Genomic DNA, 23,162 nt, shown 5'->3' on the forward strand with positions numbered 1-23,162 from the left:
GCTTGAGGGGCTGAGGACACAGTTCAGTGAGCAATAGTACTTACAAGCGTGAGAACCCATGCATGCATGCACACACATGTGGACACACACACACACACACGTACACATATACACTCCATGGCTTTAAATTCACTGTTATTACATTAATAACAGATTCTGGGCTCCAGATGGGCATGCTGGCAGCTCGGGCGTGGTGGCAGTTACTGCGCTGACATTTTTGCTGATGGCCACAGTCTGCTGATGTGTTGTTTAGATCCAGGTCAACATATCCTGAGTAGAAAGACGCTATGCCAAGGTATCGCTGTATGGGACTGCTTTGGGACTCCTGAAATAGGCTCTCCCCCACTCTGTGTGTGTGTGTGTGTGTGTGTGTGTGTGTGTGTTGTTTCCTTGATTCTCATTAGTGACTACAGACAATGTGGAGGGAACAGAGGAAAACTTCCCGGGCAAGTTTTATGTTCAGTGAGTGCCTAATGCTTTTCCTTGCAAATGACTTTGAGGTGTATATAGAAACATATCAACTATTTTGCCAATTTTAAAGATGCCAAGGGCAGTAGGAGAGATGGCCAAGAGGTCCCTCGGCTTTCTCCCCACTCTTGCATGCCAGGCGCCTGAGAGTCCCAAGTGCGCCATTCTGACCACAAAGACACAGTGTCCCAGCTTCACATTGTAGGGTAATTCAGCACCGAGTCTCTCATATACCAATAAGGTACTTTCCAAAAATGCAGTCCAAGTTGGCCAGATGTGCCTACACCAGTCAGCAAGCCAGGGCCGTAGGCAGCAATGACATGGAAGGAGAAGTCTGCTGTGCCTGGTAAGGGTACGGACAGGGGACTGTGAACCAGGGGACCCTATGTCTGGATAAGGTCTGAGTGCTCTGTGTATCTTTTTTTTTTTTTTTAATAACACAGGTTTTTATAAAATGCCCCTTGTTATGTGGTGAGGGCTAATGTTATTCCAGGTCAACTGAGAGGCCCCAGGTCTACCCACTTCTCTGACAAGGACAAAACTCTTAGTGACATTCTGTAAACTGGCTCACGGTGACAGTGGAAGCCATGGGAGCTACTCACAAATGCCCTCTGGCATGGGTCGCATGGAGCTGTCCACTTGGTGCCGATCTAAAAATGTGAAGTACCTGCCTTCTCAGGATACCTCTTGCACAGAGCCAGGCATCTTCTGGATGACTCTAGGCAAGCCGGAGGCTCTGACCCCTCTGATGCTATGATGCAGACGGCGGGGATCTGTGAGATTAGAATCCTGAAGAGTTGGGGAAGTCAGAGCCTACAGGAGACCCTGCAGCTTTTCCCTCAGTGGAGTAGGGTGAAATGATGTCACGGGGTGGTGCTTAAGGGTCCCTGTGACGCATCCTTCCCTACATAGCTCAGGGTTCTTTGTGGAATAAAGTGCAGAAGGACCGTAAGATCCAAAGATGGTTGATAACATCAAGGAAGTGGTGCTTTCCAGACACAGCAGGGCTGAAACGTGTATGAGAATGCAGTGAGATATTGGGATAGCATGAGGTAAGGCCTGTGCAAACAACCGTCAGCCAAAATCCCAGACAGGGAGCAGGCATGAAATCCCACCAAGAGTTGAAAAGTTATTGGCATCTGACAGCTGCTGAGAGAGGGAGAATCAGTTAGTTTTTTAGTGATGTGACTCCTGTTAGGCTGACCCATACCAAGGTGGGCCCCGCTCAAGACTAGTGGGGCAACACAAACTGGACTGAATGTGGAGGAGGAGAAGTGTCGAGGGAGAGAAAGAAAAAGAAACCATTATCGTTTCAAGTCAGGTGGGAGGGAGTATGGGATGGTTATAGGTGGGTGAATATGTTCAAAGTACATTGTATGAAATTCCCTGAGAATTAATAAAATTATTGTGGTTTGGTTTAAGTCTTTGTAGATGGCTTCCTTTCTGGAAACAGATAACTATGTCTTTCTGGTATCATTAAAAAAAAAAAGGCTTAATGAGAACCATAGAGAATCTCTCTCTCTCTCTCTCTCTCTCTCTCTCTCTCTCTAAGTTGTTTTGACTGTGTGAGGCTGTCAGAAGCCCTGGAACTGGAGTTACAGACAGATGTGAGCGCTGTGTGGTTACTGAGAATTGAACATGGATGCTCTGGAAAAGCAGCTAGTGTTCTGAACTGGAGTCGTCCCTCCAGCTCCAGAGACAGTTCTTGAGGGGATAAATGGGGCTCTGAAGTTTGAGCTGATTACGTGTAACCTGGCAGAACACACATGCAATGATGAAAATGCACAGCACCGTGCACAGCTGCTCCACAAGTGATGGGCTGAGGGCGGCTTTAGGAAACCGGTGACAACACCCTTAGTTTGCATCTTCATCTGCTTCAGCAATCCTGTCAGCGAGTGACCGAGGGAAGCCAAAGTTCTACAGAAAAGGAACACTTTGGAGAAAGGATGGAGGGGCCTGAGATGTTCAGTTGCGACCCCAAGCCATGGTGGGAATCGTCAGCCACTGGCTGGTGGCACTAGTAGCCTGGGCAGGAGAGGTCTCTTCAGTCTTTGCTCGCCTCCCTGGAGTTTGTGAGTCCTCTTAGAGGCTGCTGCAGTCCTGACTGGGTACGCCCCTCTGAGTTCCTGTGGCCCTAGGGGCTGCCACACTGTGCCACTCTGTGCTCTGTGATGGTGTCATTTTCCTAGCGCTTTATAACCAGCTTCAAAGTGCCATTTCTCTTCAGGCTTTGAACTAGCCCCTTGCCCTGGCATATGCCACACTGTAAGTGAAGGCCCTCTTTTCATGAGGGATGTGGACTCAATAGTGAGGGGTCCCATCCCCAAGGTATGGATTCACCGACTCCTCCTCCTCCTCCTCCTAACTCATAACCTGTTTTAGCCAGCAATGGTATTTTTACAATAGCACCCATACACATGTGTGTTTGTGTGTGCATTTAGCTTGTTTTGTTTGAGACTAAGCCTCCATGTAGCCCAGGCTGGACTGAACCCTGCAACAGTCCTCCTGCGATAGCCTCCTGGGTGCTGGGATTACAGGCATGTGCTGCCGTGCCTTGCTCTGATCCCTACCATTCTTAAATGATTGAAAATATACAAAAAGACTATTTCGTGGGTGTGAAGACAATAAAAGATGTAGAGTGCTGTGTTCATGAAAAAGTCCTGCTGCTGTCCAGCTGTTCTGACAGGCCAGGAGCTGCCCAGCGGCTGCCAAGATTGCCAGTACAGTCATCAAGATCGGGACTGTCCATAGTGCTTGAAGTCTCTACCATCTCATTCCTCAAGAGAGCCTTGCCGATTCCACCTTTAATCATTTCCATTTCAGAGTCTATGAAAAACAGCCCCTGTCATGTTCTGGAGGGACTGGATGAGGACAGTGTCCATAGCAAAAGCACAGAGGCTGTGCGTCTCCAGGAGGTGGTGCTACCTTCTCCTACATATTTTCAGAGTGCTCTGTCTATGGTCTCCTTCCCTCCATGTCCCACGATCCCCTTGGGATCAGAAGTCCTGATGTGAGTCACCCTTTGCCCAGAAGAGTGCTTCGCTTGGTACTTGGCCTGTCTCTTTGTCCATGTTTCTTCTTGTAAAACATCCTTGTTTGCCTGGAACACTATTGAATGGTTCCAACCTAAACCATATATTAAAGCCTTGAATTGTGCTTTTCCAAACAAATAAAAGATTTTCTCTAAGAGACTAAGTATGAAACTGTAAAGATACTGTTTCATGGTAAACAAATTAATTTCTACTTATTAAAAAAACCCGTAAGGAAAGTAGTTAGCAATCTTAAATTGTGCCTATTATATATCAACTTAATGCAGAAAATTCCACAAAGAAAGAATGGTGTCTATTTTCCAAGTAGGGAAACTGGGGCAGAGAGCCTAAGTACACACAGTACTGAAGTTAAGGCCTGCCTACTCTCTTCTAGGTGTTCTGAGTAGGGATGTCGGCATTAGTGAACCAAGCATCATTTCTCAGGAATCAAACTCCCTCCCCTACTAACTGCCTGTGCAGAGCACGAGTTCTGGCCTTTCTGGGCCACAGAGCTCTCTAGCAGTTTGTAGGGCCTGTGAGTCCTTCCTAACAACTGTGAGGTTTGAGACGTCTGTTAGAAGGACATGTGTCTGCTGATAGGAAAGTGTGGTTGGCTAATTCCTCATTTATACAAGAAAAGCTGAATTTTGGTTAGAGCTTGGTGGAAATTAAAGAGTTCATGGACCCTGTGATATCTGCCTGTGGACCTTGGGATAAGATTCCCTGTTCTGGTGGCATCTCGGGAGCCACTCTGTTAACAGCATACATTTAAAAAACATTTAACAAACTGATTCTGAGAATAACAAAATTCACTGTGCAGATTCCAGATTCACCTACAGGTAAAATCCCGACTCTTGCATCCTCCAGAAGTCAAGCTTGCCTAATGCGGAGCTGCCTGGGCTTTCTAGAGGCCGATGCCATCCTTTGAGTCAGTTCACCGGACACTGTGGTTTGCATAGTACCGTTCTCTGGAGCATTAAGTTCTGGTTATGAAGGGAAGTGAGTCTGGACCAACAGAGCCACAGAGCTGGAAGCCTTAGAAGTCAGCACAGCCCTGACTTTTATGGCATGGGCTTTAGTGCTTAATTAAAAGGGGAAAGTGATTTGCGGGAGCCCACTGACTGGGACTAATTTAATAATATGTTACAGAACAATGAACCCCCAGCAAACCTCCATACAGTAAAGGAAAGGGTATATGTTCCCTCTAGATATACTTCATCTAAATATCTACCATAACTTAATAGACCATTGATAGGGTCAAAGTATTATAAGTTTTGTTTGTATGTTTAACTAGTTATTTTGTTTTAAGGTATAAACATGTAAGTGCTGAGAAACTGATCTTGGTAACACGATTTAAACTGGGTTAAAATTATACATGACTTGGCTAATAGTTGAAAAAAATCAAATAATACCAACAGGACTAATACCCTGTTTGTAAAGGCACAGTTTACAAGAGCTGGCAGGTCTTGCTCTTTATATTCTCGGTACCAAAAATAAAGTTCTGATATAGTTGTAGTTTTATTCCTACAGGGAAATTCAGAACCTTTCACTGTGCTTTAAAATTAAAGCGGTTCCCTCAGCTACTCTGCGAGCTTAGCCAGCGAATGAGTGGACAGACAACAGAGCCCCAACTTCTCTCTAGGAAATAATTAGGGTGGTGCCTATGACATGCCCAGGGGCCTTGTGGCTGGTCCTTGTTCCCAGAAGGCTTCTGCAATGCACAATCCTTCGGAGCAGCAAGCATTATGCTCTGATTTTTCCTGTTGCCTGGCTAGTGACCCCCTACAGGAAGATAGTGGGTGAGCCAGGGGGCGGAGCGGCTGGCTACACATGTCTGGCTGCTCTTATCAACTTATCATATAAGGGAAGGAAAGTGATTGATTCGGATACTGACACTGTAGACTCAGGGTAAAAACAAAGAGTCTGTGCAGACCTCTGGAGTGAGCAGCGCTGCTCCTTCCTCTGCAGGACAGTTCCCTGTGTGCCGGGGAGAAGAGGAGAGCCAGCCCTGGGAGAGAAGCTGCTTCAGGAACGGGAGGAGAAGGCTCTCACTGATGGACTCGTTCATGCAGCACAGCCCTGTGCTCTAGACAGCAGCCGAGGGCTCAGGACGCATACGTGCCTGCAAGTTTGCTGAGCTCACAGTTTAAAACCCAAGGAGAGAAAGAATGTGGCAGATTGTTTTCCTAACTTTTGGCTGTGATCTTGTCTTGGCCTCAGCCTACAATAACTTTCGGAAGAGCGTGGACAGCACAGGGAGAAGGCAATACCAGGTCCAGAACGGGCCCTGCAGCTACACATTCCTGCTGCCGGAGACCGACAGCTGCCGATCTTCCTCCAGCCCCTACATGTCCAACGCCGTGCAGAGGGACGCACCCCTCGACTACGACGACTCTGTACAGAGGCTGCAGGTGCTGGAGAACATTCTAGAGAACAACACACAGTGGCTGATGAAGGTAGGAAGGTGGGCTGGCTCTGCTGGGCAACAACTATCAGCCCTGTTTTTGTTTTTGTTTTTTAATCAGGGACAAGGGCTATGAAAACAGGCTGCAAGCATCCTTGAGTGAAGGATGGTTTCTTTTGTGCTGTCCTGGAGTAAAGCAGTCACAGGGTGAAGAGCAATAAAGGGGCTCTCTGAAAAGAATGCCAGAATCTGTTCAGAAAAGTCCCCGAGCTTAGGAATCTTTATTAGCCGAGCAGAGGAAGTGTGCCTCTCTGCAGAGCCTCACGCTGCTATGTTTGAGTAGCTGGGGCTAAGTGACACCCATTACCAGGATCCTCTCAGCGGGTTGTACCCATGTGAGGGAGGCTGTGAACAAGACAGCATGGAGCCAGGAAAAACGTGACAATCATGTTAATTACGGATACTTAACGGATGGAGTCAAGTGCTTTACCAATTTCCTGAATTTCTTTACAAAAATAGATTATGACTCTTGGTAAAAGAGAGGAAATTAAAGAAAGCCAACCTCATGTCCTCCGAGTCTCAGGGCTGCGCCGTGCCAGGGTTGCCATCTGGAAACAGGGCTGTATTTCTCAAGTGTCCCGGAGATACTGCAGCCCCGCTCAGTCCCAGAGACAGGCTGTGTGCTTGTCCCCACGTGGGGCTGTTATGCTCAAACCATGCTGGGCTGAGGGGGTCTGACAGTTTGTTCTCGGGGCTGCAACGATATCTCTGTTTCATGGCCTTTTTATAGAGCGTAACCAAAATAAGACATTGAAAGGTCTGTTTTGCTTTCACAAATGATTGTTTTCTACAAAACCTCAAATGACCCTGGAGTTTTCTTTATGTGAACCATATGTATTCCACAGGAAGTTTAAACAAAGCATGTAGATAGTAGATGAATCGTTAAACGCTATGACAATGACATCATATGCTTACAAGGTAATTATTTAAAGTCATATAAATCTTTTAAAAGTTGGTGGACTTCAGTCAATACTTCTTCCCAGAAAAGCACAATTTATTTTTCTCAGACTTCTCCATAAACTCTTGCTTTGACACTTCTCCTTAATCTGAGGATAGAGCTGGGGTCCCAGTCTGTGTTTTTCATGTACGCCTCAACTTTCTGAAGTGGACAAGCTTTTGCTGGAAGCCGGAATCTAAATGAATGAGTGTTGCCAGCCCTAGCTTTGTGGAGGGAGGGGAGTCGTTCAAATCAAAGAACAGAAAACAAAAACTGCCCAGGCAACAGGCAACACAATGAAAAATCCCCTCACTATTGTTTTCCTGGGCAAGTTCTTCAGCTTTTGTACTTTCCAAAAGTCAGACACCTGAACACTGACCTTTACTGTGTGCGACGATGTATGTTCCGATGTCCGGGGTAGCGAGGGACCGCAGATATCTGCTTATCTTTTTGGCCTTCTTTGGGAACTCTCACGCTCACTTTCAGGGACCGTCCACATACACTGTGGTACCAGGGATATTGGCAAGCGGAGCTCCACAGAGAGAAAGGCACATCCTTCTAGTAAACACTCTAATCTGACGACTACCAAGTCCTCTGCTAAGATAAACAGTCACCGAATGGGGGGAAACGACACAGCTCAAGGCTCAGCAGAGCCCCAGCTATGTACACTTGGGTTTGTGCTTCACACGCAGGAAAACCACCCCCGTTGTGGGGCTTTGCAAAGCTGAGAGAACAGGAGGAGGAACGCCAAGTGAGGTGGCCACAATCTCCTCCTTCCTGGGGTCTATTAGCAAATATTTGAATAGTAGCACGGTGGCATCTCAAAGGCTCTTCTTTTATGGTTTAGCTAACTGTCACAGAGGGACTGCGACAGGCTTATCTGCTCATCAGTAGGCACCTGCTCCGTCAGCACCTGTTCCTGCTCTGAGCAGTGCACCTGAGAAAGGCAATTTGCCAGCTCCTTCACTAGGTTTATGGGCTCCAGCCCTGGAAACAAAAACAAAAAGTAAACATAAAACCCACTCCAAATGATTAAACCCACTCCCTGCTTGTTTTTCTCCTCCGTGTTTTGGCACCTGCAATAATAAACACCGCTTTTCTCTGAGGGAAGAAAATAACGTCTAATGGAACCACAGATAAGCCTGACAACTGAAAAAGCAACAATATGACCAACACCTATTTATAGATTATCACAGAAAGAAAAGGCATAATTTGGTTTCATTGTTTTATGTGTTTTCTCTTGAGCTGTTTTTAAAAAGGTTTCATTATTTCCTTGCCCTCCCTGATCTACACACAAAACTCACCAGCTTTGTCGGAGTTTCAAAACCTTGTTTGGAAGGAAAATAATGGCACAGTTTTGGTGAGTTTGGCAGGTGAATAGTATTTCAATTTCTGAGCACTAAGCACAGCCCAAGGAGTTCAAGCTAAGAAAGCTCCAGGAACACCATCACAAGAGCCCTTGCTGCCTCTTTAATCTGTCATGCAAAGGAAGTGTCAGCCTTCTGAATGAATGTGGGGGGAGCACAGGAGCGGAACAATACAGGGGAAGGCTCACTCTCCATGGTGTGGTTAAGCAGGATAAGATAAACTCTTGATTGCCAGACCCCATCCTACCAGGTGATCAACCAGTAGGACAGACCTCTGTCAGTGATTTCAAACACATTTTATACAGACTCTCGGCTTACCGACGTGCATTGTACTTCGGTAGGTCAACACATTTTTTTTTCCCCAACAAGAGGAAATATGGAAAGGAAATAAACAACTATTTCACGCTACTGAAAGCCGTATATTTTATAAACAGCTATGAACCCTGCAGCCACTTTAAGACAGAATGACTTGAAAAACACAGCTAACGCTTATTAGCTTGATGTAAACATTTCCTCTGCCACCGGCCTCCCAGTGCTGGTTTTTAAACAACGCGATACAATCCAGGAAAGGCAATCCTTTTCTTTCTTTTAAAGCGACAATAAGATATCCTCGAAGAAAGGTCTGGAAACTGCAATTCATCAGTCCAATGTAGGGGGACCAAGGAAGTTACATTCCTAGAAATGTAATTGTTGCTGTTGGGAAAACAAATGACAAAGGGTTTGCAGAGGAGCTCAGAACCTCAGGAGCTTTGTGTGTGTGTGAGAGAGACAGAGAAAGAGAGAGAGAGAGAGAGAGAGAGAGACAGAGAGAGAGAGAGAGAGAGATAGATAAAGCATAGCACTCTTTATCTGTATATTAAAGAACACAGAACCTGGTTCATTATGGGAAAGATGCCTTCCCGTCTTCTGTGACACGGTCAACGTGCTGCTCAGCAGCCTGGAGGTGAGCCGCTGTACCCCCAGGAATTACATGCTCAATTTGGAAATATGCATATGATTAGGAATATTTTTTTGTTTCATTTAGAGAAGCTGATTGAGCCACCTACTTAAGATCTCAGGGAAACAACTGATAGGGTTACGGTCATGATAGTTAGCGTCGTCACTTAGGGGCATGGGCTGAGAGGGTGGTGTGTTTGAAGAGTGCAGGTACAGTGTAACTTCTCACGATAGCAGTGTGCTGTCACAGCAAGCATGTACCAGGCACAGAACATGCCAACTCTTCATGGTGCATAAGGATGATACATGTTTGCTATACATGGATATGGAATTTATTTACTGTAGTCAGGTGGGCTCTACCTGTCAAACAAGGTCACTGGACATGCTGGATTAACTAAGTATCTCCCTATGGAGCTGATTAGCCTGAAGGGCTTTGAGCTAAGGCATGACTTCCTTCATGCCTCACTTCCTGTTGAGACAGGAGACAATACATTCGGTTTCAATGCTGATATTGGAAAGCCCGTTTGACCTGAATTAAAATGGTCTATACAGCTAGTAGATACGTTGTAATTAAGAAGTTCACCTGCAAGCTAGTCACTCTATCTGAAAGCTGACAAGGATACTGAGGCCCATGGTGCTTATTTTGTTCAATGCATAAAATAACTGATCAAGGCTGGAGAGAAGGCTCAGTTGCTGACCTATTTGCCACACAAGCACGACAGTCCCTGAACCCACGTGAAAACTAGGCATGGCGTAATGCATCCGGGACTCCAGCATCTGGAGGGCAGTGCAGACAGTGGCGTCATGCATCCGGGACTCCAGCATGTGCTGGGCAGTGCAAAGACAGACGACACCCTAGTTCTCTAGTTTAGCTGAATTGGTGAGATCCAGGTTCAGTGAGACTTTGAGTCATAAGAGACCAAGAAAGACATTTGACATTTGTCCCTGGCTTCCATTTGTCTACACAAACTTCTACCACATGCACACACTCCTAAATTTTCTAAATTTGTATTTAAAAAGACAAGTTAAAACCAATCCTATCACCATATAGACAATTTAAAAAAATAAAAAATATTAAATAAGATTTTTTTATACCTCCACAGGTTGAGAACCACTGCTCTAGTGTCTTTTCTATGATATAAAAAAAATCCACCCAGCTCCAACCAGGCTTTTATCTCAGAAGCAGTAGCAGTAACAGGAGGTATAGGAAGACATGCTTGGCACAAGCTCACCTTAAAGTTCCCTATAACCCTACCCAGGCATGGGCTGTGCAATCTCCCACAAACTTGGAAACTAGCTTATACGTGGGTTGGAGAGCACCATGCTCTGTGTGGGTCAGAGGTCAAGAGGGGCTCACGGAGAGGAAGAGTGTGTAGTCCTCTCTCTTCTGACTGCAGGGGAACCTGCCTCAGCTGGCGAGATGCCAGGCAGGGCAGAGAGGGGCGTAAGAATATGGATTTGGACAGAGGTGCCATGGTTTTTCTACGCTTGCTGACGTGATCGAGTGAATACCATCATCAATCTGGAGGTATTTCTTGTTCAGGGTCGGAGCCACTCAGGGTCATTTGTTTGTTCAAAAAATATTGACTGAGGGGTCCAAGTATCCAGAAAGTGTTTGCTCTGTGTGTTAGGGTAAGTGGAGGGGGAGAAGACTGCCTGGGAATGTGGCCTGGAGGGACCTGTGAAGTCAGACCTGTGCCACTCAGAGGGATGAACAGACGTCTGGAGAAAGGAGCCTCAGGGCAGGGACCAGGGGTGTTGACGGTGTGAGGGCAATGTAAATTGGTCACTGAAAAGAAACTTATTATAAAATGAAAATCACAACTATTTCTGAATGGACATGTTTCATGTTTGGAAATGGCCAATGCACAGTACCTCTCAAGTTCAAAGCCAAGCTTGGGCTATCTGAAACATAGCTTCCAAAAAGGCCATTCAACACATCAATGTCAAATAAATGTCTAGAGACAAATATTTTAAAGTAAGTGGAATGAAGGATAACGTTTATATACAGCCAGACTCGCCAATAATTTAACTTCTAGTTAGAGATGAAAGGGAAGTGACCTGAAAGGGTCAGCAACCTGGCCCATATCCAGAGTCAGTAACATATGCACATCTCCCACTCAGCTGACCCGGCAGAGTGGACAATGCTCTCATCGGGCAGGCAGGTGGACAGAGGGGACAATGCTCTCATCGGGCAGGCAGGTGGGACTTCCCTTTCCAAGCAAGGACGGTGGCGGAACTACTAAAAGGGTAGGGCATTGGGTCATACTTTCTACACTTAGCAGTGGCAGGAAATTCTACTTTGTCAAGGCTGTAAAAGCAAGGACTATGTCTGATAACCCAGAGAAAGCGCGTGTGCAAAGCTGCGGGAATTACATGCAGATCCAGACCCTTTCTACAAGTGCACGGAAGACAAAATCCTGGATTCCACAGTACACGCTGTGAATGACCGACAATTATGTTTCAGGAAGCATTATTTATCCTTCTCCTACCTGGACTCTCTCCCAGCTAGCATCCTTAGCATGGCCAGGACTAAAGATGGCTGGACACCAGCAATGCCTGCATATTTAAGATGGGATACAACCAAGTGATGAAAATAAGATAAAAACAGTTAAAACATGCGTAATGTTGTAAGATAAAAGTTTTACCAGTTTAATGGGATAAAAGTGACTGTTTCATGCATAGTTTGAAAAAAAGAAACAGGCTTTGCCTCCTCCACTTAAACTCTAGGTCTGGTATATGCAGGCTGATGTCTTTAAATGGATATTTTAATTAGATCTTTCCCTATGAAATTACCTAACTTTCACATCCTAATGCAAGCCTGTACCAGATGGCAAAAGATGTGAATCTACAAAACCTTGAGAAGTGGACCCAATGATTCCCTCAGGACTACTCCTCCAAAATTGAGAATTATTATCTTTGCAATCCAAGGAGACTCAAGTACAGGGTGCTCCCAATGTCCTGTCCCCACCAGGTTTCTCAGAAGGCAATTTTCCTGCCTCAGATTCTAGCCCAGTTCTCCCTTTGGACAACATTGCATATCTGTAAATAAACCTTGACAATGCAAGGAAATATTAAACTAATATTCAATGTTTTTTAAGAAATGCAACCAAAAACTAAATTTAAAATATAATCATTCATCTAAAAATATAGTTTTTATGGAAATATATTTTATCTTTTATAGAAAATAGAGAATTCTTTTTTTTCACCAACCATAATTTTTTTTATTGTTAGCATATCTTCTTTGTACAAGATATGGAAAATAGAGAATTCTTAAAAAAAAGAAAATGGAGACTTCTTAAGTGATGAGATACTAAGATACAGGTCTTGGAAATGTATTGTTTCATCACGCTTTAGGGGGAGGACATTTGTAAGGCATTAGAGGAAGCAAACATACTGGCTTCCCCATCCATTTTGTCACATTCCATCAAGAACAACTGGGCATGTGTGGATACCTCTTCCGCTCACCAACGTGCTTGTTTGATGGGAGTGGCTCAGTTTTACCGGATGGCTTGGTCTGGTCATCAGTCTGGCCATGAGGCCCACAATTCATATTGCACCGTCTGAGGAGAATTTCTGAGCCTTCCAGCACACATGTCTGCCCCTTCACTATGACTATTCTTGCAAACTCCTAAGAGGAAGGCTAAGCCTGGCTTTAGACTCACGTCTGGTTAGTTTTATTGTTGGTTGGTTGGTTTGGTATTGGGAATTAGACCCAGAGCCTTGGGCATGCCAGGCAGAGCCTCTCTCTCTACATCCGAGCCACGTCCCCAACCCTGGGCTCACCTCTTTATGCTATTGATGCACAGCATCCCACTGACCTCGCCACAAACTGAAGATTTCTATTTGGCAGCCTACAGAGTATCTTGGGAGTAAAGCTCAACAGCAAAAAGGGGAAAACATGTCATGAAATTGTCTGCTCATGGATTTACAGCAAGGGGCCACCCTTTTCGGCATCACGTGCTGGGCTGTATGACATTTGAAAGGCCTTTAGTATAAAGTCCAACTTTCTGTTCCAAGATGTACTGGAGAGGGAGCTGGGAAGCTGCCACTCACTCTGGCTGAGGGGCCTCTGGGCTGTCAAGACCACCAGAAGAAAAAGAGTTGAAAACATTAAGATTGTTTCAGACAATTTGTTTCTGGCCAGAGCCAGCCTCAGGAATTTTGCCAAACTCAAGGAATGGGAGGTAAGGGGGTGGGTGGGAAAACAGCACTTTGATGTTCATCCAGGGTATGGAATGGAGACATTCTACGAGAGAGACAGAGAGAGGTGTCTAGGTGTGTGTATATAAAGTTTATGCATTGTGCCCATGTTATTCTATGATTTGCTTGGGGGTTACTTCCTTGGGTTGTCTGAGTTTGCACATTTACTTAACCACAAAACAAACCATTAGAAGACTGTGACACAAGCGGGCTAAGTTCACTGGTTTAACCTGAAGGTGTAAAGTCAGATATTTTCACTGGCCCTCTGTTGGTGTGTGTGTGTGTGTGTGTGTGTGTGTGTGTGTGTGTGGTGGGATGTGCTTGGCAGTTCCAGGATCACAGTAGAGAGAACAGAGATGGAAGCAGAGATTCCCCAGCTATGGTGTACACAGCCTCCCTCATTATCAATATCCCACACTGGACGGGAAGAGCGGCTAAAGTGGTCAACCAGTGCTGGCATGTTTATCAGCCACAATCCATGGTGGAATCCTGAGTTCACCCTGTGGTTTTATCGTGACATTTCTGTGTTGTTCTGGCATTTCATACAAAATGCCTCCAATGCCCCCCAAATACTCAGTGCCTTCCCCTCAGGAGTCCCCCACAGTCCCAGTCTCTCCCGCCTCCTCAGGTGTCCCTTCAGAATAACCATGGACTTAGAGTCACACACAAAGTCCTTCAGAGTAGCATAGCTTCTTTTGCTTACTCAGGGGTATTTCAAGAGCAGGATTATCTGCTCAGTATCTACTTAGTCACCCCTTGCTTCTCTCAGCTAAGTGCGCTGGCTAAAACCAAGACTGGACCTTCAGGAATGCGATAGGCTTTCTTATGTTAACAGTGGTGAGAGCTCACAGAACAGTCACGTGTTCCCAACAAGAGAGTGGGAGCACGGGAAAAGGTCAGAGGCTGTACACGCAACAAACTGCCACTGTTAGGAATTTACTAACGATATCAGATCAGAGCCACACTTAACAAGATCTGTATAAGAACTTACATGATTTAAAGGTTTTGGTTCTGTCCAACTTCTACGCTGTCTAAGGTAGGACCAGAGGTTGAATCTCTGTCCTTACATACCCATGTACCTTTCAACACTGAACAGGAGGACCATGAGCATATGTGTGCAATGACTTCTTTCTGCCTATCACCCGATGAAGGGCCTCTTTGGAGACGGGTTTGCTGACAGTTGCTTACTACCTGACATCTTCCTCCCACCTGCCGTTTCCTTCTTGGCTCATGTTGCACTCACAGATCCCACAGCCCATTACAATGGCTACTTTTTTTTTTTAAAATGCATTTTTTTTTAATCACTTCAGGCTTTGGTAGTTTGTCTGCAAGCAGGAGGGGGTGTCTCAGTATGCTTTGTCCAAACCAAATCAGTGTTAACCACCTTCCAGACAGGGGTCCGTGGCTCACTGGTCAACCTGCTTGTCTGACTGGACAAGACACAAAATTACTCATAGGTAGTGCTCCCTCTGATTTCTCTCTGGGCTTCTGAAGGCATTTTCCTGCTATTAAACTTGTAGAGTCAACAGATGATATCAATCTTTGGGGTATCTACTAGATAATGATAAACATTAGTCTGAAGATAGCTGGAGTCTTGAGTTTTATTAGACTATCTAGTCTTTGGAATCTTGAGCACTTATTAGATACAGATGGAGTTTTAAAATTCCCTGAACAAACTGGGCTCTTTAACGGGAAAGTCTGATGCAAAAATGTTGCTACAGAAAGTACATTTTGCTGAGTGACATAAAACCATCAAATTCCAACCACAAGCTAATTATCTGTTTAACATTTGTGGTATGTTTGTGAAATTCCTTATTATTTTTAACTACGAAGGAACAGATTCAATTTTCCTTTTAAAAACCTTACTTGACCTTAGTAAAGGGTTAACAAGAATTTTTGACAAGTATAATTTAAACTACATTGAACAGTGAAATGTTCTCCAAAGTGATGATAGTTGGGACAAAAACATATTAGTTAAAAATGAGGACTAATCAGAACTATTCCCTGAGGTAATAGCTGTTCATTCTATAATGTGTAGCCAACTTTAGGCCATACTAAATATGGTTCCCTCTGGATGGGTGATGATGACAAATCTCTACCTGCTTCTCCTTTGAACTGCACAGCTTTAAATATGTCATGTGAAACCACAGATCTCTATGTCTTGTTTGTTTATTTATTTATTTGAGACAATGTTTCTCTGCAGTTTTGAAGCCTGTCCTGGAACTTGCTCTTTAGACCAGGCTGGCCTCGAACTCACAGGGATCCACCTGCCTCTGCCTCCCGAGTGCTGGAATTAAAGGCATGTGCCACCACCGCCCGGCTGTCAAGTTCATCTTACACCATATAAGGGAAGTGCTCTCTTCCCGGGAATTCAGGAGAGACTCCATTCAGGGGACAGTGGAAGGGATAGTTCAGCTGGTTTTGTCACCTAAGAGCTTCCTGTAGAAGGCAGATTTTCAATAGCCTCAGAGAGCTGTTCTGTACTTCCTCTCGGGCCCTCAGGACACGCCATAGACGTCACTTTGTTCCCTAACCCTGCCATTATGTCACTGCACACAGCTGTCACGTTGAATGAGGAAGACACCAGGGAGGAGAAGCAGGGGATCCCGTCTGGTAGAGTGCTTGGCTGTTAATACAGATACGAGAAGGTGTCCTGCTGCGGGAGGGACAGGCGCTGTAAGGCAGGCGCTTACTGCCACGTGGGAGCATGTGGAACCCTGCAGGCAGTGCTGTCCCACTTCCCTCAAGCTCTGCTTTCCACAGTATCCCGCTGAGAAGCAGAGCTCTGAGACCCATGGGATTTAACTTCCATGTAACTCAGTCAGAGTTCACAATGCAAGCTGCGCCCCGGGCCATAGGACCCATGTGTGGAAAGATCTGAAGACAAGAGGACAGGTGAGGTTTTCAGGGATAGGGAGGTTTCATGTACACGCAGGTTATGAAGACGGAAAGGCCACTCTGAAAGCATTGTTAAGCTAGACTGGGAGAGCAAGTCAGGCCCCATTGCCCCTGCTCCCCACCCCACCATTGACCCACCGGATGAGGTTTCGAGTTATTCTCATCTGGTCTGCTGGCTCAGCTGCCTTAGATTCTGGCCTATGTTGTATTATGAAACTCAGTTCAGTTTTCAGGGAGTAAATTATACAGCCTGCAGTCCACTCATGCTGAGCACATAATTTGATGAACATACTCTCACATGTCTGTGTAATGACACCCCAGCCCGGCACATGGAGGGGGTCCAGCATAGCTGATGGCTTGTGTCCCCCTTGCTGCTTGGGTCCTCTCTGCTCAAGGCTAATTTTTATTTTGCTACCAAATATAGGTTTATATAACCATGTTTTGAATTTCATATAACTGGAGCAGTACAGTCTATATTCTGCTCAGTGGTTTTATTTTTTCAATGACTCATTCATGCTGTTGCAAGCACTGACATGTGCTCTCACGGTTACTGGGGAGTGACTTGTTATATAGCACAACTTTGAGCTCAGGTGGGTGTGTGCTCCTTTATGGAAGTCAATACTTCTCTGCTGGCCAAACCCATGTGCTACACCTTACACTGTTATCTTTGGAGTCTATAATGCTAGAATGACTTAAAAGCAGTCTGGCGTGAATTCCAAGATCAACTTATTTTCTAATGAAATCCGCCATTCAGAGCCCATGCTGAGTAGTGGTCCTTGGCATTCATTCTTGAGGTGCTCAGGGAGAACTCTGAAGAGAGAGATTATTTTCATGGATTTAAGTACAGATATAGTAAATTTCCCCAAGGTTATGGTCAGAGGTTAGGACAGAGCCAATGGAGGACTCAAGAGATGGGAAGATGAGGTGGGGATGGGAGGAAGAGACCTGGTGTCCACTGGGACCAGGTGCTACCGCCTGGCCCCTGCCACCTTTCTTTCCCATCATGGGGGGAAGTACTGGCATACACAAGTTTTCCAAAGCAGAGCTTGCATCTGTGAGCTCTGGGAGGTCTTTCCAGATAGCACAGCTCTCCGACAGGTGTGATCACTGAATGCAGCTCACACCAGCTCTTTTAGAGCTTGCTTCCAGAGCAGTTACTAGGATCACACAAATGCACAAGAAAGGTGTCCTAAGAACAGAGTTCCTTGGGGGGGTCGGCTCATGTGGGATTCCTGGCTGCTGGGGATAATGACAGGGAAGAGGATTCAGATCCCAACTCCTAGTTTTCTATTGTCATTCTGAAGGCACTTGCTCTCTTAGTAAGGACTTTGCCCTCAAAGGCAATGCTAGTCATAGAGGCTGAAGGGTTTAGGAATGAGGAAAGATCCTGGTGGGTCTGCACCTATCAGCTGGAAAATACTAGAACACAGAAAAAAGTGCTGGGGGCACACCTTCACTTCAGCTCTAACTTTGGCCTTGTAAGTCAGAATTCCAAGGAACCAAATACTCAGAATGCGGACCCCAGCAAGCGGTCAAAACTCCAGGGTAGACCCTTCCATCGGGAGACACAGTAAGCTGCAGAGCTGCAAGGTCAAAGCTGGCACCCACACTTCTTAAATTTGAAACTAAATTCCTGGAGTCAAGGGAAGCTGTCAGAGACCTGTACCACTGATAAAATTTGGGTCAGGACCAAATCACAGGATAACCACAGCGAGCTTTGGTTTAAAAATGGGGCAAAATGATTCATCTTTTGATTAAAACAAACAGATCTAAGAATATGAAGAAAACTTCTGTTATTGCTGTCTTCTGTGCTTGTCCCTCATTCCCACCAAATGAGCCAGGCAGGGTGGGCTGTGAGTGACCTGTGGTGCTAATGTCACCATTGCTTGGAAAAAGAAGTGCATTCAGATGGTCTCGGTGATACCAACACAAGCCCCCCAAAGAAGTAGCAGACAGGGCCAGCTGCCCTGCAATTCAGAGTGGTTCTGAGGTCCCTAACCTCATTGTTAAGTATAACACAGCTCTTAGAATTCACCCCCTCTTTTACTTTGTGAGTAAAAATCTAAGCACGCAGAAGAAAAGTCAGTTCTGAATGGCATGCTTTTTATAACTCATGGCCGTGGAGTGAAAGGGGACGGGAATTTTCCACTAGCTTCCATTCGAACAGCCGTGCATGCAAGGCAAGAGGGCTGGGGAGGGAGGGCAGACCTCCAGAATTGCAATTAATTATGGGAAAGTGATTCAAGGACCGTGCAGTTTCACCACAAGCATTGGAGAATCATGCTGAAGCTTTGCGTTCCAATATGGCTGTTGTCCTGAGGTCAATTCAGCTTTTCTGCATAACTCAGAGTTCCACAATTGTTCACCCACAAACGAGTGAGGACAGGACACGTGCAAACTACAAATCCTAAGCAACAATGGGTAAGGCCACCCCTTGAAAGCTGATGCCCATGCTGTACGTCTACCTACCACCCAAGCGAACCGGCCCAAGGGCGAGCACGGCATCCCACGGCACCAGCACACTGCTCTGAGAACATGCTACCAAGTCCTCGATGCTTGGAAAAGCTCTTACCTAAAGAGGACAGAGCCTGACAATGGACTCGCAAGGAACATGATTGCTGTTTTCATCTTTATTTTTACTTTTCGAGAAAGGGTTTCTCTGTGTAAACTTGGCTGTCCTGAAACTGGCTTTTTAGTTCAGGTTGGCTTTGAACTCACAGAGATCCTTCTGCCTCTGCCCCCCAGAAGTTAGAAAAATATTGAAGTCTAAGGCTTTTGCTAAAGTCTAAGATGACTCAATAGTTCAGTTTTATGTTTCTAGTTTTCCAACCAGCATGTAGATAGCAACTAAAGGCAATATCTTAATTGGGATATTCAGGGAAAGGGGAGGGACGGGTGGGATTCCATCACACCAAAGATGAGGCTCTGTGCAATACACTCCCAATTTCCTCAGTCGCTGGCACCCAAAGTATCTCACTGGTAACCGTTACTGTTTTTCACAGCACCTGTAGGTTGAAAGGACTACCTAAGAGATGAACTGACTGATATATTAGGTCCAAATACTTAAATAGTAACTTTATTAAAACATAAATGCACATAATCTCTAAGAAATAAATGATGTTTCGTTAAGGTTTTTTTTTTTTTTTGAGATAAAGTATTGCTATGTAGCCCAGGTTGGCTTCACACTTGTCTCACCTTCTGAAAGGATTTGTTTCTTAAGCATGAATGGAGTGGACATAGCCTATAGCCTATAGGTATTGCACAGCTTCTTTGGAGTCAAAGTGGATACTGCCTCTGTATGTTCTGGTCCATCTCCTTTCCTGCGGGCTTGCTTTCTGCAACAGTGCCACCAGAAACTCAGCTTTGCAGAAGGACAATTAGACCTTATAACGGAGGGGCCCAGAACACAGGTTCTTCCAACAGTTAGAGTTGAATGTAGTGGGTTTTCCTTGACCATTTTCATCTCCCCTCCATGGTGTCATCTGTTTGCAGGAAAGGCATTCTGGCTGCCTTAGTATGTACTTTTGAATTTGCTAATTTGTTCAACTTGATTTTGGAATGCTAACCTACTATAGTAAGCTGCTTCCCTCTCCTCGTCTTCCTCCTCGTCCTCGTCCTCCTCCTCTTCCTCCTCCTCTTCCTCCTCCTCCTCCTCCTCCTCCTCCTCCTCCTCCTCCTCCTCCTCCTCCTCCTCCTCCTCCAAGAAAGTTCTCCTAGAGCCCAGGCTATCCTTAAACTCATTATGTAGTGGGAGGATGACCACAAAGCTGTGAGCCTTCCACCTGTGCCAGGATTACGGGTGTTGGTAACCATGACCAGCTTATGCGCTGCGAGGGACTGAACCCAGAGCCTCATGCACACCAGGCAAGCACTGTAACAACTGAGCTCCATGACCAGCTCTGCAGTATTTCTATGCAGTTTTCCCAACGAGGAAAACTGAAGCTTCATGGAAAGCTTCAAAATGCTGGTCCAGTCAGAAGTACAGGTGGAGCTGAGCTGGGATTCACCTTTCCTGCAGAGGTACCCACAGGGCAGCTTCCAACAGGTGGAACCACACCCCTAGCCACACTCAGTCCTGGCACAGCCGTCTCACTCCGGTTTCCACACTGCCACTGAAAAGCGTGACACACTTAGTGTGTTGGAGGAACTCAAGACAGAATTAAATTCAACCAGTTCGTTTATTTCACTTTCTTGGAGCACTGTGGCCTCAATCTGTTGGGCACTCGGCAAAGCCACCATTCACAGCACAGCTTATGTTCTCCCTGCGACTGAACTCCGTCGAAATGCAATGCATGACTCAGACATTTATTTATTTGTTATTTATTTTTAGACTAATGGGAACTGTATGAATTCTTTCTTGGGCTTCCAAGGGCACATGCCTTTTATGCTTGATCCGGAAAGAGTCATGGTTCGGAATGTGAAATTACTAATTTACCTAACTGCATCCTTTACCCCTCCCTGCGCAGCGAGAATGTTCCCTCCACAGTTCTCAGGGAGTGGACGCACACTCCCAAGCAGACTCTCCAGGCCTCATGTGGAAGTCCCAGGTGGAAGACACAGACATGAAACAACCCATTTTAAGCACCGTCAATCTATGATAGTAAAATATGTTACATATTTCTTTTCAAACATCTTGCCCTTTAAAGCTCTTTTTGTTGAGTCATAAAATGCAGGGAATACATAGGGTACACTGACATTAAGCTTACAGTTTGATATTGTCTTTAAGATAAGAGTTCATTCAATAACTTATTCCTAAGTCAGCATGTTAAATATTCTATCATCCGTCTGTCTGTCTGTCTGTCTGTCTGTCTGTCTGTCTGTCATCTTTATGTGTGTGTGTCTAGCCCAATCAGTGAGCTCCAGGTCCAGTTAGAGACCCTGTCTCAACAGAATAAAGCAGGTGCCAGACCATATATACACAAAGCTAACTCTCTATGGCCTCTACACATACACAAAGACACACACACTTAGAGGCCTGCACAGATAGACACATAGACACAGACATACACATAGACAAAAACACATAAAGGCCTCTACACACATTGACAGATACACAGACAGACATAAATAGACAGACATACACACACAGAGACACAGATATATAAGCACGCACAAAATGAAAAGAAATATATTCAGTTTGGAGTCGCATGCCTTCATTTCATGATCAGATTGTTTTCCTGCTCCCATCTCTGCCTGGAGAATAGTTCTATTCCTTCTCCAACGTGAGTGGCCCCAAGACAGAAATATGAGCAACTCCCTCTGAACAGGAGTCAGAAGCAACACAGCCCCAAGCTGGAATGCTGTAATGAGAAGCTCGGCACAGTGTGTATTTTGTGGTGGACACTTGCTTATTTTGGGTCAGGAGACATAATTAGACACTCGATGATTTGCCTGAAGTCATAATCACCATTTGCAGTTCCCAGTTAAGCCTCTTCTCAGTGGAACCAAACTCAAGCCATCCACAGAACGCAGGGCATGTGTTCTGCAGGGCAGTTTTCATGGACTAGGAGCCACAGGCAGAAGTGGGGCATGCTTGGGGTTTCTACAGCCTTACAAAGTGAACAGAGGTCCCCATTTAACCACCAAAATTACACTGCCAAGTACTTCATATACTTCCTATCAAATTTCAGATTGGGAAATTCATGTAAATTATAATTAGAAGAGAAAGCATTGCATGCTTTGTCTCATTGCTGGAGAGAGTACCGAGTACTGCCACGGTTTCCCGATGCTGTAGTCTCATCTGTGTGCAGCCACTGACTCCATCCTGAGGGGTGAGATAACAAGCATGTACCACCATGCCCGTTTTCAATGCAGTACTGGGGATCAAGCCAGGGCTTCATGAACAGTGGGTGATCACTCTGTCAACTGAGCTATATTCTCAGCCCCTGAAGTAATTTTTTCTTTAAAAACTAAGCATATATACATACCCAGGTATGGTTGGCTCTTGTCTGTAATTTCAGACTTGGGAGGTAGGTTGAGGAAGGATTGTCATGAGTTCAAGGATAGGCTTGCAAAATGCTACATAGAGTTCCAGGTCAGCCTGGGCTTCATGAGACTTTGACTCAAAAAAAAAATGCAAAACAAAACCCTGCGAATCAGATTTAAGACAGGTTTGTTAAAATGTTTAAAGATGTATTCTAACTTGAAAAATTGATGTGTAAAGCAAGGCCTTGTGAAATAGTCTTTATTTGTAATGTGAGTTATAAAAAGCCTGTCACTTTTAGCTTCAGCAAGATGCAGGCACATGTGCAGTCCTGTGAAATATGCACACACAAGGGACTACAAGTATGAAAATAAATATGAAAAAACTGTGGCCTTCAACACTTGGAAGAGTGGGAACGGAACCAGAGGTTAAAGGAGAGATAATCTAATCAAACAGAAGAGAATGGTTTTCCCTCTAACTAGGTCAGAAAAGCAAAGTAGAGCTGTAACAAAATCATTAAATTAGAAAAGTCTTGGACAACAAAATAAAGAGCACCATGTGGTCTGAAACTTCCTGGCATTATACTACATTGTCTCTCCAGGTTTGCACTGCTACACATTAATGAAGAAGGGACACATACACATATGCCCCACCCCAACCCACAGACACAGGTTTTCTAACCTAGGGCAAAACATATAGAAGGATGCCCAGAAAAGAGAAGGAAAACTATCAAGGAGAAAGGCATCACTCACACTAAGGAAATGTCTTCCAAGTCAACAGTTCAGGATGGGGCAATGCTACAGTGCTATGCGTAAAGGCTGGCAGGTGCACATCACCGTAGGTAACAGGGCAGGTACACATGAGCATAGGTAAAGAGGTCAGGCACACACGGCCATAGATAAAGAATGGCAGGTGCACATCACCATAGATAAAGAAC

General features: G+C 45.2%; 3 protein-coding genes across 3 annotated transcripts in view; 1 reads left to right on the forward strand and 2 right to left on the reverse strand.

Annotated features, from left to right (window-relative positions):
• Window positions 1-6,553, reverse strand: part of LOC113458192 (microcephalin-like) — a 63,116-nt gene extending 56,563 nt beyond the window's left edge. Inside the window, exon 1 of the mRNA XM_026788817.1 lies at window positions 6,464-6,553. The gene's annotated coding sequence lies outside the window, so the exon portion shown is untranslated. The remainder of the gene's footprint in view (window positions 1-6,463) is intronic.
• The window catches only part of Angpt2 (angiopoietin 2), a 49,855-nt gene continuing 32,077 nt past the window's right edge, over window positions 5,385-23,162 (forward strand). The window contains exon 1 of the mRNA XM_005366227.2: window positions 5,385-5,953. Within this exon, the coding sequence (XP_005366284.1) occupies window positions 5,666-5,953 (288 nt within the window). The 5' untranslated portion in view covers window positions 5,385-5,665. The remainder of the gene's footprint in view (window positions 5,954-23,162) is intronic.
• Window positions 19,259-23,162, reverse strand: part of Mcph1 (microcephalin 1) — a 124,524-nt gene continuing 120,620 nt past the window's right edge. Inside the window, exon 13 of the mRNA XM_026788815.1 lies at window positions 19,259-19,307. Coding sequence (XP_026644616.1) covers window positions 19,299-19,307 — 9 coding nt within the window. The 3' untranslated portion in view covers window positions 19,259-19,298. The remainder of the gene's footprint in view (window positions 19,308-23,162) is intronic.

The sequence above is a fragment of the Microtus ochrogaster genome, unplaced genomic scaffold, assembly GCF_000317375.1.
Source record: "Microtus ochrogaster isolate Prairie Vole_2 unplaced genomic scaffold, MicOch1.0 UNK7, whole genome shotgun sequence".
Classification (NCBI taxonomy): Eukaryota; Metazoa; Chordata; class Mammalia; order Rodentia; family Cricetidae; genus Microtus; species Microtus ochrogaster.